The sequence below is a fragment of the Myotis davidii genome, unplaced genomic scaffold, assembly GCF_000327345.1.
Source record: "Myotis davidii unplaced genomic scaffold, ASM32734v1 scaffold939, whole genome shotgun sequence".
In the NCBI taxonomy this organism is placed as follows: Eukaryota; Metazoa; Chordata; class Mammalia; order Chiroptera; family Vespertilionidae; genus Myotis; species Myotis davidii.
The window spans coordinates 321,241-340,192 of NW_006290535.1; the positions used below are offsets into that span (position 1 = coordinate 321,241).

The 18,952-nt window shown below is 41.8% G+C and overlaps 1 protein-coding gene across 3 annotated transcripts in view; it reads right to left on the reverse strand.

The window, feature by feature from the left end:
* The window catches only part of TMEM87B (transmembrane protein 87B), a 42,862-nt gene that overhangs the window by 23,472 nt on the left and 438 nt on the right, over window positions 1–18,952 (reverse strand). For all 3 annotated transcript variants that reach the window (XM_015563785.1, XM_015563784.1, XM_015563786.1), the window contains exons 2-8: window positions 15,632–15,692; window positions 9,358–9,449; window positions 5,770–5,901; window positions 4,871–4,924; window positions 3,385–3,475; window positions 1,933–1,994; window positions 1,525–1,708 (exon numbers count right to left, since the gene is read on the reverse strand). In XM_015563785.1, coding sequence (XP_015419271.1) covers window positions 1,525–1,708; window positions 1,933–1,994; window positions 3,385–3,475; window positions 4,871–4,924; window positions 5,770–5,901; window positions 9,358–9,449; window positions 15,632–15,662 — 646 coding nt within the window. In that variant the 5' untranslated portion in view covers window positions 15,663–15,692. The remainder of the gene's footprint in view (window positions 1–1,524; window positions 1,709–1,932; window positions 1,995–3,384; window positions 3,476–4,870; window positions 4,925–5,769; window positions 5,902–9,357; window positions 9,450–15,631; window positions 15,693–18,952) is intronic.

The following is an 18,952-nucleotide window of genomic DNA, read 5'->3' on the forward strand; positions in this document are numbered from 1 at the left end:
TCCCAGAAAGAGTGCTGGCAGTGCAGATGGAGAGAATTAGAAAGAATTAGAAACCAGGTGTGAACCACCTCATTCTTCTTTCAGCTCCTTTCTCCACCTTGTCCACAAGAAATCACAAGACCTGCCAAGTACCTTGAAGAGGTACAGATACACGGTCGTTTTCCCACAACCAATCTAGAAGCACAACAGAAGGAAGTCCACCTGATAAGACCCATTCTTACTGTTAAAACCCACCGTGGTTCTTAACCATCACTGCTCCCACCCCTTTAAAGTCTCTTCTTCCAGGACCAATGCGAGCAAGACAGCGTTGGTAACAGAATTCCCATCTGGGAAACCACACATCAGCCCCTGCCCAGCCTCCTGGCACTCTCCTCTCCACAGGACTCAACACTGACAGCAGTCTGGGGTCTGTCTCCCAAGCCCTGCTGGTGTCGTCCCAGACAGAGGGCTTGAGGACAGCAGATGGGGCGCAGGCTCTGGCTGCCCTTGCCGCAGTCCACTCCACAGATAAGAGATGACCACCTGCCTCTTCTAACATTCAGGAACACTTCAATCCCAGCCATCAGCAGCAGCCCCATCCTTCCTTCCTTCCTTATTTACCAGTAGGTAAGAGACACAAAAATGTCACTGAACTCCTTGTGGAGTAATAGCACCTCCCACGTGCCTCCCTGGATGCTGTCCTTTCTTTATTCTCTTGTACGAGCCCTTTTAAACTTTTTACTTGGGGAAATGACAAATATTCCCTAGCAGAGACAGTAAATGAAATCCATGTACAATCACTCAGCTTGAGTAATTATCAGCATTACGCCAAATTTGTTTTATCTGTATTCCAACTGTTTTTCCCCCTTAGAGCATGTTAAATGAATAGCAGACAATCTGAGCCCCTGACACCTCACACCTCAGCAGCACGTCCCTGAGCGCGGTCAGCCCTTCGGGGCCTCTCCCCTCCTCGGCTCAGCGATGGAATGAACTGTTCCTTGACTTCTCTGGCTTCTTGACATCTATCTACCTTCTAGAAGTCTGGGCATACACTGCGGATGCCCAAGCACACGCCCCCGCTGCTCACACACAAACTTCACATGGAGACCTCTGCCTGCGAGAAGAGGCAGGACAATGCAAGAAGGCTGCAGGCACCACTGATTTTACTCGCCAGGGGCATATATTCTTGGTGCGTTTTTTTTGTTTTTAGGAGGAAAAAAGTAGAGGGTGGGAGGGAAACAGAAGTATGATAAAACTGGCAGCACCCAAAGCTCCCCATCCAGACATTGTGTTTTTAATCCGGTCAAGGTGACTGGCCATAAGGGAACGAGATTTTCTTCTCCCCAGGAGGAAAGGGAGGGAAAGGCAACAAGAGGAAAAATAAAGAATGAAGACGACACACATGCTGGCCCAGATCAGAATCACACTCCTGGTCTCCCCACGGCCTCCCTCCTCCTCACCTACCACATGGCTGTTCTCACAGCTGGGCTCAGACACTGAGGCCCCGTAGATCGTACTGTGTTTTTGGGGAAAGTCACAACTTACTTGATAGGCCAGTGCTGTTGATGTTTTGGTATTCAGCATAAAACACTGCTTTTTCAAGCATTCCCAGGAATATGACAGCTGCAATCCAGAACTGAATTCTTAATATATCTTTCCAATAACAAGCAGACCACATCAGCCAGAGCAAGCCACATAAAATGTAGACAATGCACATCACCATGTAAAACTGTAGGGAGAGAAGCAACTGTAATCACCTAAGACTTATTATCATTTGAAAATCAGTATTTCTCATTCAACTCTCAATCCTTTATTTTCCAGTCACTCTGGACAAAGAGGGCATGTCAGGGCACTAGCTACTAAGGGATTACCATCACTGAGCTCTTAGAATTTTCAATTTTCAAATTAGGATACAAAATTCTTTTTTTAAAAAAAATGGTAAAACATACTCACAATCATGAGAGGCCAATCTGATGCAGAGAGATATCCTTTCGGCCCCATCATAGAAAGAGAAACTGGTGAAAGTGAGGGTGGGGATAAAGAAAGTAAACAGTTAAATTAACAGTTTTCTCTTAAGTTTTAAATGTAAGCTCATTCCTCAGAAGACTCCAAAAATACAAAGCAAGCTAACAAATGCTGAATATTTCCCTAGCACACACAGATATTGGATAGTTGCTAGTTACATAATGTGATCTTATCAAAATACCATCACTAGTACACACTCAGTTGTAAAACCTGGGCCAAATCTCGCCTCATGCAGAGAGCAGAGTTGCACTGGCTACAGTCTGGCCCCTGCTGAGTCACCAACTTCCTGAGGACTTTGTCTCCCTGCACTCACTGGGATGAACGACTGACCTCAAGCACCTAGTCTGGGTTGGTGTCTAAGAAGAAACAGAATGTCCAGAACCGTGCAGAACTCACTGGACTTAGCAACTGCTCCAGTTTCTAACTAGCAGGGCCTCAGCCCTGCGTCTAGCACCTGGAAGGAAGGGGGACCGGCGAGGTAGCAGAATGGCAGCAAGGTCCCTGCTCCCTCTACGTGGCCTGGCCTGGCCCACATATCACCTCCAGGAGGCCCTGCTTCACATTCCTCCAGATCAGCCCCTCCACCGCCCTCCCCAGAGGTCATTAGCTTCCCCCACAAGACACCAGTCTGTGCCTCTCTGCAGTGATCCTGTTCACCCCACTGCTTCTGCCCCTCCCCTGCACTGGGCGCCTCTCAGAGACAGAGCCTGGCTTCCCCTCTGTGTCCCCAGTGGATGAAGCAGAGCAGAATGACCCTCAAGGCCCTCACAGGCTGTTGGCTCCTGTCAGCCCAGCAGCCGCTCTGGAAAATGACAGCAAAAGCAACTGCAGGGTGTGTGAAGGCCTTCATTCCCTTGAAAACTGCATGATGTGAGGATGCTCTTTCTCTGGGCACGGAGAACTACGGCTTAATGAGCCACAGAAGGGCTAGTGTGTGGGGGGAAGGGAGCTCACAGACCCCAGCAGCCACAGCTGCCAGATATGCTACTTCTACTCCTAAGTTATAAACTAATGTTTTAAAAAAACTTTTCAAAGAACAATAATTTTCAAACCTTGACGATGGCCATTTTCAACAAACAGAATATAATTTACTTCAAATACAATTAAGATGTTGCCTGCCCATTTGTTGTTGTTTTTTTAACATCTGGAACAATGGTTTTCTATTCCACCATTAAGTTTAAAATTATTTAACTTAATTTAAAATTTCCAGTCCATTAAGTACAAAGTTTTAAGTCCCCCAACTAAACAGATTATTCATTTTTGAGATTAACAGAAATTCACTTTTTCAATGTGTTTTAACAGAGAATGGGGATTTGGGTCAATGACAAAAATACAGAATACAGTAATTAGATAATAAACATGCATGCAGTTTCACTGTACCATTCAAATTCCATTTTGCATTGGGTTTTCCCGTTTTAATAGAAACAATAAGGATGTGAAACCCATCTCTATGTGTTCTTGCAACAACATCCTGAAACAGGAAAAAAATATCCTTTATGTTATTTTTTAAAATTGCTATATACCATCAGAGAGCCAAACAACTGTTTACCACATTTTAAAACAACTTTTAATAAGTGAAATGGATCATTTTTAAAAACACAAATAGGTAACACAGAGAAAAGGAATAGTGGGCAGTGGAAAGATCCCCCCTCCCCGCTTTTTAAAAATTGATTTTAGAGAAAGGAAGAGAGAGAGAGGGAGAGAGAGAGAGAGAGAGAGAGAGAGAGAGAGAGAGAGACATCAATTGGCTGCCTCCAAGCATGGGCCCCAACCAGGGATCAAACCTGCCACCTTTCGGTGTATGGGAGGGTGCTCCAACCCACTGAACCACACTGGCCAGAGTAATCCCCCGTTTTCTACCACCATCCTTCCAGACTCAAAGGGATGTAAGAGGAAAAAAGGAGTCCTTTCCACTCCTTAATGTTTTCTACTTTTTATATGTCTACAGGTTTCCCTTAATATCACCACTCTATGGTTATTTACTATCACCATCCAAATAGTTTCCCTTCCCTTATTTTATCCAAATGTCACCAGTTTTTCAATGTGTTTTTTAATTAACTGTGGAAGGAAGAAGTCAGATAACATCGTGAGAAATGACTCAGATTCCGTATACAGGCTAAATTATTTAAATTCTTCAAGGTACTGTTACTAGCAGTCCCACTGGAGACTATGACTGCTGCTGTAATGTCTATGACCCCTTCAAGGCCCCACATAACCGGGCCAAACTTCTCACCTTCCTCCCTGCTGACTATTTCCTGTCCTTCCCTTTCACTTCCTCCTCTCCTGAGGCAGTTAGTGCCAAGTGTGTGCCCTGCAGCGTGAATATCTGCTACTTTTTAAGATGGTGCAAGAAAACGAGAAATGTGAGCAACCATTAAGCAAACAGTAAGCTCTCCTAAATCTGCTCCTATACACAACTCCTTCTAACCCTCTCGGCCTCTTGGTCTTCTGACTTTTAGCAATTTCCCAAAAGACCACATTTTCTCTCCCCTCCATGCTGCCCTCATGGTTTCTACCTATTTCTTTGCATCCTTAATGACGATACATACTGGCCCATTACTATGCTGTCTTGGGCATTTGAAAGCAAATTTTATTTTTTAAAGAAAAAGAAAGGCTACATAGAAGTTAAGCTTAAATTATAACTTTAAAGAGATTTTTAACAAACACAGAAGCAAGTCTGTATAAAATTCATATAGACCTATGTAAGGAAACACACTGTTTTAAATAAAGGTTCTTTTTCCTTTCCCAATTCTAATAACCCTATTTTATATCACTCTCCAAGTGCTCCACCCATCAACAGATTCTTCCAGTCTTACTACATAGCTTATGTATATAATTTGATTTAAAGACAAATAAAATGACCTACCATGTGTTCCTCCTGGTTTGAAACATTTCTGATATTTGAAATTAGTTCTTTATTCTGGAAAGGAGAATAAATAATTCCATTTTATATTACTGCATTTCTATGGGGATAAATAATTTTAACAGTTAATATAAAAAAAAGTGTTATAAAAAAGGTAAAAATTTGAAAGCAGAACATCAAAAGACAAATGTTACTGTAGCCCAAACCTGAGTGACAAAGGGCAGCTTTGGAAAAATGACTCCCTTACTCAGGATAGTGGCCATGGTAGGGGGACAGAGCGAGGAACTTAAAAGGAAGCTCCAGGTGCCAATGTATTTGTCAAGCCATATACTTCTGATAAGCACACTTTATTATATGTTTATTACACTTCATAAAATGTTTAAGTAATCCCTTTAAAATTTTTACTAGACATATTTTCATTTCAGAATTCACAGAGCAAAAAATAAGTTAAAATGAGCCATAGCCTCAATGTCTCCCAGAGATGATTGAGGGTGACATTTTCGAATCTGATCTTCCACACTGGGAGGGAGCAAGTGCATAGAGAAGGAGAGAGTATTCCCTTGTGTTAAATGCTGACAGACTGTGGTAAGGGGAGCAGACCACTGGATTGAACAACGTGGTCACTGGTAACCTTGACTGGTGGGGTTTTGGTGGGACAATGGAGAGAAAAGAGATGAACTGGCAGCAGATCATGAAATGACGTTGTTGTAAGGGGGAACAAAGAAACAGAAAATGGGGCCAACATCTTACTAAGTGCTACCACATTCACAAAGAGCCAAGCCTAAAAATTAACAAATTAAACACCTTAATAAAAATTTTGGTCAAACAGAATTTAGGCTGATACTTGTATGCACTGGGAGTAAAATAAATTCTGTGTTAACATGGCAAGACAAGATACTCACATATAATGAGGGAAACACCTGTAAGTCACTGTTGCAATCTATGTTTTCATTTTTTGTTGTCCAACATTCAATGTTCTTGAAATAATTACCACAAAAATCTTCGTCAATACTTTCAGGCTTTTGTGACTGCTCCTACCCAAGGTAAAATTTTGTTATAATTTATTTCCACACTTCTTAACCAAGACGACAAATAAAATTTAACTAGAGGCCCGATGCATGAAGATTCGTGCAAGAATGGGACTTCCTTCCCCTGGCTGCTGGCACCGCCTTTGCTTCGGTCTGAGCCGCCTTTCTGCCTTCCCATGCTGCCCAGAGGCCCGGAGTGGCTGGGACGGTCCAGAATGCCTATGTCATCACCATGGCGATGACGCAAGCATCCCCCGCCCCCCCGCTGCTTGGCACCTGCATATGCAAATTAACCCATTATCTTTGTTGGGTTAATTTGCATACTCACCCGATTGGCTGGTGGGCGTCGCAAAGATACTGTCAATTTGCATCTTTCTCTTTTATTAGTGTAAATATTTAAATAATACTAAAATATATTCAGTTTGGAACACTTGAAAATATGCAGAACAAAATACAGAATATAATTTTAAGTAAAATTGACGAATCATAATATCTTAGTCATTCCAATGTGCTTGCTCAGAGATACTAATACAGAATACAACCATAATCTTACAGTATGAAAATGATTAAAGTGTTTTGAAATACACAACATTACTTTGTCCTGGGGCTACTTCCATCTCATCCCAAGTGTTAAAGATCTCAGAGAGAGAAAGCAGCATTTAATCAGGAGGAAAGAGAAACCAGACACTTAGCAATACAGAGCAAAGGTGCAAACCTGACTGAGTGCAGGGGACACACTCATTTACTCATCAGGACCTAAGGTTCTTCCCTCCTAGATGTAGGAATAAAACCTAATGGCAGCTCCTAGTCATCAAGAAAAGGGTAGGTGGACTTCCACTAGCAAAATATGGGACAATTTGAGCAAAATAATAGGTTATAGCCCATTGACAGATAGGTAAGACAGGAGAAAAGAGAGTTCATTCTCATAGCAGAATAATAAATGTAGACGAACACATGGATCAGAAAATCACCATGTAGCAAACATCTGAGTAATAATACATTTATTGGGTAAGACTCAAGGATGTGAAAACCAGGATCGATGAAGAAAGAGGATACATCCTATATCATAAAAGCCTAATATGCAAATCAACCAAAAGGCAGAACGACAGGTCGCTATGATGAGCACTGACCACCAGAGGGCAGACGCTCAATGCAGAAGCTGCCCTCTACTGGTCAGTGTGCTCCCACAGGGGGAGTGCCACTCAGCCAAAAGACAGGCTCACAGCTGACGAGTGCAGTGGTGGTAGCGGGAGCCTCTCCCACTTCCGCTGCAGGCAGGTGGTAAGGAGCGAGGGGTCCTGGACTATGAGAGCCCAAGACTGTGAAAGGGATGTCTGACTGCCGGCTTAGGCCCGATCCCTGGGGGAATCGGGTCTAAGCTGGCAGGCAGACATTGCCCCCCAGTGCGCGAATCTTGTGCATTGGGCCTCTAGTATTTATATAAATAAACATTATAAAAATAAAAGTATTTTTCACAAATTACTGTTAATAACAAAAGGAAAAGTAGTAATCTTACAGTGGAGAAACCTGGCAGAAACTCCCTAATAAAAAATGGGACAAACCAGGTTTTTCTGGTATGCCTGCCCAAAAAATAACTCGAATTTAATCATGAGGAAACATCAGTAATAGTCAAATTGAGGGACATTTGGTGAAAATAAATGGCTTGTACACTTCAAATATATCGATGTCACGTCATGAAAGACCAAAAAAAAAACCCCCACACACAGCTAGCCCTGGCTGGTGTGGCCAAGAGGATAGAGCATTGGCCTGACGACTCAAGGGTCCTGGGTTTGATTCCCATCCTGGGCACATGCTGGGTTGCAGGCTCCATCCTCAGGGTGAAGTGTGCAGGAGGCAGCTGATCAATGATTCTTCCATCATTGATGTTTCTCTGTCTCTCTCTCCCTCTCCCGTCCTCTCTGAAATAAATGCAAATATATTTTTTAAAAAAACACACCACAGCTACAGAAATGCAACGCAATCCTAGATTGGCTCCTGTACCAGAAACAAACAAACAAACGAACGAACAAAAAAGCCTGCTAAAAAGGATGTTACTGGGACACTCTCTCTAAAAATCAATGAAAAAAATAACCTCAGTGAAGATTAACAGAAAAACCCACAAAAACAAAACAAAAAAACTAGAAGCCAACAGCACATAGATCTGTAAAGAAACCATGGAGGGCATCATTGGAAGAAATACCTGGATGAGGACTCAGGGGCTCAGGCTGCAGGGCCGGGGCAGGACAAATCCCGCCTGACCTCTCTTCCTCTCTCACAGCTCCACCGCCTCCCTCCACCCCCGACTTTCCCCCACCTTTTCCTGATGGTTCCTTCCCTTCCTCACTTCTTTCTGAGATCTGCTCAAATTAAATCTACCTGTAACTCACATAAGTTCTAGGTGCCCTATTATTAATTTTTTAATGAAGTGAAACTTTTACATTACTTTCCTAAATTTATTTTTTACATGTGACCCTACATGTTCGATTTAAAATTTACTAACATTTTCATAAGATACAAGTAAATGAAAAGATCTGTATTCTTCTCAGAAAGCATATGCTTTGATAGAATTAAAGCATGTATCACCTAAGGCCCAAATTTAATCTGTGGCACTTCTAAGACTATAATCTATATTTCTAGCCTCTTCACCTGATGAGCTAATAAATCTTTATACTCATAATTTTCCTTCGTAGCTTCACATACATCAAAAATTTGTGTTAATGGGATTCACATAACACCTATTAAAATGGCTATTATAAAAAAGACAAGCCACACGTGTTGGCAAGGATATGGAGAAAAGGAAACGCCCATGCACTGTTGGTGGGATTTTAAACTGGTACAGCCACTATGGGAAACACTATGGAGGTTCCTCAAAAAATTAAGGACAGAGCTACAATATGACCCAGCAATTCCTCTTCTGGATAATTTGACAAAAATATGAAAACACTAATTCATAAAGATATCCTTGTGTTCATCGCACCATTATTCACAACAGCCAAGATATGGAAACAACCTAGTGTCCTTCAATGAATGATTTGACTAAAGAAGATGTGGTATGCATATACAATGAAATACCACTCAGCCATAAAAAAGAGTGAAATATTGCCATGTGTGACAACATGGATGGATCGTGACAGTATTATGCTAAGTGAAATAAGTCAGACAAAAAACTGTATGTTTTCACTCATATATGGGATAAACCCCAAAAAGTAACAAACTAACAAAATAATCAAAAAGAAACTCATAGACAAACAACAGTATGGTGGTTACCACAGGGGAAAGAGGGTGGGAGGAGCAAATTGGGCAAAGGGGGTCAAATATATGGTAATGGAAGGAGACCAGACTTTGGTGGTAACATGCAATAGAGTACACAGATATCGAATTATAATGTTGCATACCTAAAAGGTATATCATGTTAATATTACCTCAATAAATATAATTTTTTTAAAATTGTGTTTTACTTACATCCAGCTTAGCATATTCATTTTGACAGGTATAATGCTTCAAATACCACTCTATGGTAAACTTCATAGGCTCGTGACATTTGAATGATTTAACTGTTGAAAAAAAGAAAGTCTCATTTTTCAATAATAATATACATACTCCAATGTAAACTTCAGGTTTTAAGAATATAATTTAAAATGGGCTACTTCAATGAAACAATGAGTAAAACATTACTTAATTTCTCCAAAATTCACTGCAAAATGAAACAGTAAATTCATTAAATTAAATTATCAAGGTTAGTCAAAAGTTGCTATACTACTGTTCATTTCATCTATATGTTAAGTCCGGTGTTAAAATCAACCGAGTAGCCAGACATGTTGACACTGCTTACTTCACTTTAGGTGTTCTCTTCGCTAAGCCATTCAAAAAATACTGAGCAAGCACCCCTTGTGTGCCAAGAAGGGACATAATGGGAAATCTAGAACAGTTCCTCTCCTTTACATAGAGGATTGGGGAAACAGCAGGTTAATAATTAAACAGGTCCCAGGAGAGTATGAAGAATGGGGTGCTGGCAGGCTTGCTGGAGGAGAAGGGCTGTAATGTGAAGGGGTAGCCAGAGTTAGCCAGGTGAGGAGGAGGATGAGAGAGTACATGCAAATGCTCAGGAAAAGTGAGTGAATGGCATAAGCAGGCCCATCTAAAAACAGTGTGCTATGCTTAGAGTGCAGATTGGGGAAACTGGAGAAAATTCATAAGGGCTCTTATGTTCTGCTAGGGAGTTTTCCTTTATTTTTAAGCTAGTGGCCTAGTGTACAAATTCGTGCACACTGAAAGGAAACTAATTAAAATAAATATTTTAATATCGCTATTTGCCCTTTCTCTATAACAGAAGTGTCAGAGGTGAAAATTAATAAAATGTACATGAAAATAATATATAAATTGATTATGAAATAAATAACAACATGCTATAACAACAGACATGACATAAATTCAAAAGCATGATATAAAAAGAACAAAAAGATGATATAAAAACAACAAAAATATAAAAACATTGATACAATGACTGCTAAATTGATTAAACTTATTCTAATATCTCCCTGTATACCATATTAAGAGTAAAAACAATTTCAGAGTGCTTGACTAATTTCCCTTGTGATGGAGTATTTACAACTTTAATGTCACATGCTCTTCGAACTTGAGAGAAAGCAATATATAACTGACCATGTCCAAAAAAGGGTTCAAGTAGGAATATTCCTGACTCTGTCTAGAGTTTGTCCTTGTGGATATTGAGTGCCAACCAATATCCCCTAGGGGTTAATAGTCATTGCAAATGCTGGCATCACGGGAAACTGTCTTCGAATTAATTTAAGTGGGAGGCCAGTGTCAGATGGGGAGAAATCAATTCTTGGAATCAGAAACTCTCCTTCCGCAGATCCTGTGAATATTTCAGCCTTGATTATGTCACAATCTTATGATCATAAATCTAGTACCATTACAAAGACCCCATTTACTAATAAGATTTCTCAGTAGCATGATGAATACACCTTATTTCAACTTTAATTTATGACACAGCATTCCCAAAGGAGTAATACTATTAAGAAATTTGATGGGAAAATTTCCTTTTTAGCATTTGTTGAATCGATGGAATCACCACTCAAATAGGTGTGAAAATATCCACTGAGTATATCCAAAATTTCTTCAGTTAATTTATGAACATGCTCATTTTTTGGACAAAGAATCACACGTTTAGATAGATCCCATATAATAAAAGGCTAATATGCAAATCAACCGAATGGCACAACGACCAGTCGCTATGACGTGCACTGACACCAGGGGGTAGACGATCAATGCAGGAGCTGCCCCCTGGTAGACGCTCAATGCAGGAGCTGCCCCCTGGTGGTCAATGTGCCAGAAGCCGGGCTCACGGCTGGCAAGCGCAGTGGCGGTGGCAGGAGCCTCTTTCACCTCCACAGCAGTGCTAAGGATGTCTGAGGGAGCAGGCCTAAGTCATCAGTTGGACATCCCCCAAGGGCTTCTGGATTCCAAGAGGGCACAGGCCGGGCTTAGGAACCCCCTTCGAGTACACGAATTTCATGCACCAGGCCTCTAGTTTTAATATTACCTACAGATACACTATTTCCAAAGGTAGCTTTCTTTCAGCTTCAGAGACACATTGTGCCAATAGTTGTTCTTCAGATACATTCTGTTGATGACGCCGGCTTCTTTCGGCTTCGGAGATACATTGTGGCAATAGTTGGTCTTCAGGCATATACTATTGACGATTTCGGCTTCAGAATGTCAACAAAAACGTGACATTATTACCGGTGCCCACAGCCACTAGGTCACATTTTGTGCCATGGGGTCTCGGCAGCGTTGGCTGCGATTTGGTGGAGTGTTGCTCTGGGGTGGTGACAGGGCTGTGTCCCACTTGGGAGAAGCTGAGTGTTGCTTTGTGGGTGCCAGGTCTGTAGTGCCATTTGTTGTTAAATGACTTGTCGCTAGGGAGAGGAAGCTGGGTGTTGCCACGTGATGTCATTACCTGCTGCCCACAGCCATCGTTTCTGGGCTGTGCTGTGGACTGCATTTTGCACATGGGGTCTCAGCAGCATCGGGTGCGATTTGGTGGGCTGTTGCTCTAGGGTGGTGGCGGGGCCTGTGTCCCACTTGGGGGGAGCCGAGTGCTGCTTTGTGAGCACCAGGTCCACGGTGTCGTTTCTCTGTGCACGTCACGGCAGCTCCTGCGTTGAGCGTCTGCCCTCTGGTAGTCAGTGCATATCATAGCGACCAGTCAGACAGTTGGACACTTAGCCTATTAGCCTTTTATATATATAGGCGTTTCCAGAAGGAAGATAACAATATTACACAGACGGAAAAGAATTAAGTCTAGAATAAGACAAAGCTCTTTTTTGTCACAACATGGCAGCATATCACCAGAGAGAGGGCAAAGAAGCCACAGTGTCTTTTATGACCTAGCATCATAAGTGATGCCATTACATCTGCCATATTCTACTGGTCAGATCAACATTGATATAATGCAGGGATTACACAGGTCATGAATACCAGGAGGCAGGTACCATTGTGAACCTCATGAAGGCAACCAAAGGAAACCCAAACTGATACACAAACTGACTTCCAGGGGCTCAGGTTGGTAGAATTTCTGGGGCAGAGCACCAAGAGTTGGGAGCTACTCAGAGAAGGAGAAAAGCACTCTGCACAAATATCCCCTTGAGGCTCTAGCTGCATAGCAGTTGCCCATGCACAGGGAGAAGTCCCACAATTCTGAGTTTACATAGGGCTTGCACTATTTGGGTTTCCATGAGCCAGAGTTCACAGGCCTCATTCAATACGCCAAGCACCAAGGAGAGACATAGAAGGGTCACACCTGAGAAGTGGTGCTAAGTCAGCCCTGGAGTAAAGGCTACTCCAGACCCATCCTGAAAGAATTAAAAATAAAATTGGAAAGGATAGAACTGACCCAAAGAAACTTAACTCTCTGCCAGAACAAAGTTGTTCAAGAAATACATCACAGCACTCAAGAATGCAAAATTCACAAAATCCAGCATCCAAACAAAACCCCTAGATATAAAAAGCAGGACAATTCAACTCCTATCCATGGTATGAATCAGTCTATATGACAAAGATTATGTAAATGACAAAAATGACAGAATTAGCAGATAAAAATGTAAAAACAGCTACTATAAATATGTTCCACGTGCTCAAATATATAAAGAAAACCATGAAAATACTGATAAGAGAAATAAGGTATTTTTAAAAAGAACCAAACTGCCAGAGATTGAAAAATACAATATCCAAAATAAAAAGTTCATTGTATGAGATTAATGGCAGATTAGGTACTGCAGAAGAAAAAGATCACTGAAATTGAAGACAAAACAACAGAAATATCCAAAATGAAGCATAGAAAGAAAAAAATGTAGCAGGGCCTCAGTGACCTGTGAGACAGTATCAGCAGTCTAACATTTGTAAATGGGACCAGGAGGGGAGGACAGAGATGGGGATAGAGCTTTTAAGTCCACAATCGAAGGTCTGTGTTTCAGTGTGGATACCCAGCTGTTCCAGCATCATTTGTTGAAAAGACTATCCTTTCTCTAATGAATTATCTTTACACCTTTGTTGAAAATCCATGGACTTTATGCATGTGGGTTTATTTTTGGGCCTCTAGTCTGATTCCTTGTTCTATCCTTATGCCAGTACCACACTGTTATGATCACTGTAGCTTTATGTAAGTTTTGAAATCGAATAGTAAAATCCCTTCAACTTTGCTCTTTTTCAAAATTGCTTTAGCTATTCTAGGCCCTTTGTATTTACATATAAATTTTAGAAAGTCGATTTCTACATAAAAGTCAACTTTGATTCTGATTAGAATTAATTGAATTTATAGATCAATCTGGGAAGAACTGACAGTATGTTAGGTATAGATTTTTCATAAATGTCATCAGGACGCTTTTATGAAAATCATAATTTTATCAGATTGAGGAAGTTTTTCTAGTTTTCTGAGAGTTTTTATCATGAATGGGTATTGAGTTTTTTCTAATGCTCTTCTGAATATAGTGAGATAATTATATAGTGTATTTCATTGTTAATTTGGTGAATAACATTGAGAGATTTTCAATAGTGACTTCATGACTACATCTTGAATAAAGCAGCACAGTGGTCACCTAAGGGAAGTCAGACATCTGATCCACCAAACTGCATGACCACATATTAAAGGTACCAATTCTTAGTTTGCAGGCACTAAAATCTGGCTCTGTGAGAACACAGACTCAGTCTCATCTCACGCCTTCACCACACCACCAATGTAGAGGTATGAACTAGAACAGCAGTCGCCAATCAGTGGTCCACAGAGGTCTGAAAGGTTGGCGACTGCTGAACTAGAATGTTCAGTAACTCACTTAAAACGAATAGTAACTGAAAATGAATGGGTAATAATCAACTAATTATCTCCCTTCAGCATGCCTTCCGATGCCCAATGGTGATGAGAAAGCATCCTGATGAGCATGGCACCAGAACAGGAGGCTCAGGTGGATGCTACATCCACACCTGCCAGCCACATGTCACAGCTGTAGTCAGAGTTCCCCAAGACCTCTCTCCATTGATACCATTGGACACTGTCAGGTTTTTTGCTCAACTAAACCCTCATTTTCTTATGCTTTTGCTCCTAACTCCTCCTGCTGCTCATTCCTTCTTTAGATGTCTTGACTACTGTCTGTCTTCTCTTAGGCTGATCTCTGACATTACATATTGTCTTTTTTATAAATAAAATTCTGTGTTTCACTGGTCCATGTAACTTTTGCCCCCACATAATTTCTTATTTGTCTAGACATTGAGACATGAATTCATTAAAGCAATCAGATGCCAAAATTTTTTCCTCACCCACCTTGCACTTCAGTTTCCTCTTACAAGCTCGTATCACCACTGATGATCTGATATCACCAGGCTGCTTTGAACCACCTCTGCTTTATAGCTGATGGCTGGCCCGGTTCCCTCAGGAAAGACCCACGTATGGCCCTCACCCAACAAATGATCAGAACATGGGGTGACAGAGAAAAGGGTCCCGGCTTTGGATCCTCAGGAAGCCAGTCTGTGTTACCCAACAAAAAAATACTCCCTATCTCAAAACTTAACCCTGGCAAAAAACTTACCCAGTCAAGTTACTGGAAACACCAAGAGGAGTTGGACCACAGTAAATATGATCCAATGTAAACCCATTAAAGATATTGAAAACCTCAAGATCTATGACCTGGTCATCCTTGCACAGCAGTATTTACATGGACAACATAGTCCCTAACAGATATTTTCACTTTCATAAGCCTTAAAATATTAGTTAAAATGTTAGTGTCTTGTAATTTTTATTTATACTATGATCATATGTATACTTAGAAAATTGAGGGACATAAAAGTTTTATCACAATCATGACATTTCATATATTCATAAAAGCAATTTATCTAGTTTTAAAAGCTAAGAGCTAGAGTCAAATTTTACAGAAGTCAAATATCTTTTGCTAAAGCCTAATTTATTAGACTTTAATTATAGTTTTTAAAGAATGATCATATTACATTTTCTGAAATAGAAAAAGCCATTCTTGAAAATAAGCAAGACTTGACAGAAACAAAAGAAACCCTTAATATGTTAGAACTATTGAAAATCATTTTCCTGTTTTATAAAATATAATACCATGTTACATTAGCATACATTCAATTAATGTATTAGTTTATAACATGTTACTCGTTTATGATATGTTGTTATGGTAGTATTGCATTAGTTTATAAGACTTACCAGAAAACTTGATGTCAGTGGAATTAAACATAACTTTCCTAAATATCAAAGGTCCTGATTTCTAAAATGAAAAATATAGAAAAACCATGTTAAATTATACTCTACTGTTTAAGAGTATAGCTTTACCCTGTAAAACATATAGCTCTAATCCTTGCTGTCCTCCCTCTGACCAGAGTGACTATCTTTTAAAACCATAACTCAATCACATCACTCATTTGCTTAAACCCTTTCCTATGTATTGCCTCCCTGTAGTTGATATGAGGCTCCAGACTGTCCCTGCCACCAGCATCCCAGCCACCGGATCCGGTTTGAAATGAATAAAACTAAAAAAAAAAGAAAGACCGTACCCTTTTATGTAATGATGTTTACTTTGAATTTATATTAGTTCACACAAACACTCCATCCATGCTTTTGTTCCGGCCCTCCGGTCCAGTTTAAGAACCCATTGTGGCCCTCGAGTCAAAAAGTTTGCCCACCCCTGACCTAGGAGGTGAGGGCTGCTGCACTGCACCATATGCTGCCCCGACACAGGACCTGCCTGCACACCTGCAGCTGGTACTCTGTGAATGTGCTTCTGATAAAACAACCAGCCCTCTCTCTACATTGTGATGGTTCACCACTGTGCGCGTACAGCAGATCAGTCCTCACTGCAGCTCACAGGAGCCTCCATCCTCAAGGCCACCCACCTACTTCTCTAGAACCTTCTTTCAGCTCTGCCACAGCATGGTACTCCTCCTTGCCCTCATGATACTCCTGCCACCCGAAAACTTACTTAGAAGCCTTTATCCCTGTCACTTTGTCTTCACCTCATCGATTCCTTCTTACCCTTTAAAGCCAAATTCAAAAGTCCCTTCCTCGCGAAGTTTTCCACCATATCCCAAACCAGGCTAGACCCTCCCTTATGGGGTCTCTGGAACCCATTGCTCTTCACAGCCTTTCCCACAATTAAAACAAAATAATGTATTAATTAGTTATTATATGTTTACCATGAACCAAGAATAAAAATGCTGTGTGAAGGGACTGTGCTAAAGAACAAGTAGTTAGGAATGAAAGGAAAGCAGATAGGGCAGGCAGCACAATCTGAAAACCCCCTCACCCCAACATAGTATCAACAAAAATAACTATAAATAATAGAACCCCCAGGCCGGATCAACAATAAAACCCGCAGCCCAGATCCCTCCTCTGAGCGCCAGGTCCACATACCCAACTGCCTAAAGGTCATGTCTACTGGGATGTCCCATGCACATTCCACACCAACATTCCCTAAATCAGACACATTCCTCTCTGCTCCTCACCAATTCTTCCTGCACTGTCCACCTTGGTTGTAGGTGATGCCATCCAGTCACTCAAGCCATGGCTCCTTCCAGTCACCTCCCCTCCCCTCCATCACCTACCCCCAAAACATGCCTACTTTATCTCATAAACACTCCTCCCCAAACTTAGCTCTTGCTCTCCATTCCTCCTACCACTGCCCTAATTCCGGCCTTCAACGTTTTCTGTCCACATTTCTGCAGTAACTTAATGGTACCTCTGCCTCCAGACCTGAGCCTAGAATTCATCCTTAGATACCAGCCACAGTGATGAGCATTTATGTCTAAAATCCTTCAATGGCTCTCCCTTATTCACACCCAAAAGTTGCTACTAGTGGCCTGGGGGCATAATCCAACTTCTAAATGGGGTTTGTTTAGCCCACTAAGTTTTAAACCCAATGACATAATAAAAATATGGATTCTGGCTTTTAAAAAAGCCGACCTGGCAATTCTGTGCCTAGACTATCCACCAGCAGAGCCGAATGGCAACTACCCTCTTCACAAAGGGCACGTGACCGGTAGTCCACTGCACCCTCCACCACCCCCTCCAGTCTGGAACCCAGCTCACTTCACTCACTGATATGACTTGCCCCAGACCCCACAGGTCCTGAGTTTAGACCCTGGCATCAGGCCCAAGGCCAAGCTCAGACAGAAGGCTTATGGTGGCCTGAGTCCCCTGTAACACTCCTGACAGAACCACTCAGCAGAAACACTACAGATTTCCTTCTCTGCTGCTGCTCTACTCCCTCCTTCACCAAGGTAACACCCACTCATCTTTTAAGACCCAGCCAGCCACGGACTCCAGAAAGTGGGGTTGGGGGCCTCCTCAGAGCTCCAGTTAAAATCCCAAGAATGCTGCCATGTAGGTAATTGCTGTCCTTACTGCCTACACTTCTTGAGAAAAGGGGCTGTTGTCTGAAATTCACCTTTGCAATGGCAATGGCCAGTGCAGTGCGTGGCACACAATAGGTGCTCAAATCATTTGCTAACCTTTACAATCAAAACAACCGTCTCTTGATGGACTTGTTGTACAAATGAAAGAAAGCCCACTCTCCTGATCTGAAGGACAAGTCCTGACAACTTGAAATGGGGACAAAAAAATCAGCTCATTCTTTGCAAAGAAGGGCTTTCTGGACTTCTTCTGACCCGTGTCACCGAGGACAACAAACTATATGGGACCCAAGGAAAAAGCCTTTGGAGTCTCCACATCCAAAGTACACGTGGCAAAGATCTTTAGAGATAGGGTCAGGTCATATAACCACCTGTACGCAGCTGATTCACTTCCAATATCGTTTACTTGCAGCCGTTCTCAATCTGTGGGTCGCAACCCCTTTGGGGGGTCGAACAACCCTTTCACAGGGGTCGCTGAAGACCATCGGAAAACACATATTGTATTTGTGACTAATCACTATGCTTTAATTATGTTCAATTTGTAACCATGAAAATACATCCTGCATATCAGATATTTATATGACGATTCATAACAGTAGCAAAATTACAGTTATGAAGTAGCAACGAAAATAATTTTATGGTTGGGGGTCACCACAGCAGGAGGAACTGTATTAAAGGGTCGCGGCATTAGGAAGGTTGAGAACCACTGGTTTACTGTTTGTGACGCTGCCCCTTCGCTACAGAAGCCCCGAGTGTGGTCCTCTGAGTTTTGCTTCTTACCGATCCGAGAAAGTCATTACAAGGGATGTGCCGCACATACGGGGGCACCAACCACAAGGGTCCAGGAAGAAACGGTTGCCCTGGGTCGTAAAGGTCCAGAAAAATAGCGCCTTCCGTGCCTCGGTGCAGCTTTTATGTTACAGGCAGCACAGCCTCTGGTACTACCTTCTTTTTCTGGTTGAGAACATCAAAACAGCAGCTTTGCCTTTAGAACTTGGGCCCCATCCCCTGGGTGTGGAAAATACTCAAGTCAATCTGCACGGGACGAGTCATCTCACCTGGGGGTAACGCCTCTCCTCCCTTCCCCGGCCCCATTTCCCAAAATGCTACCCCGGCACTT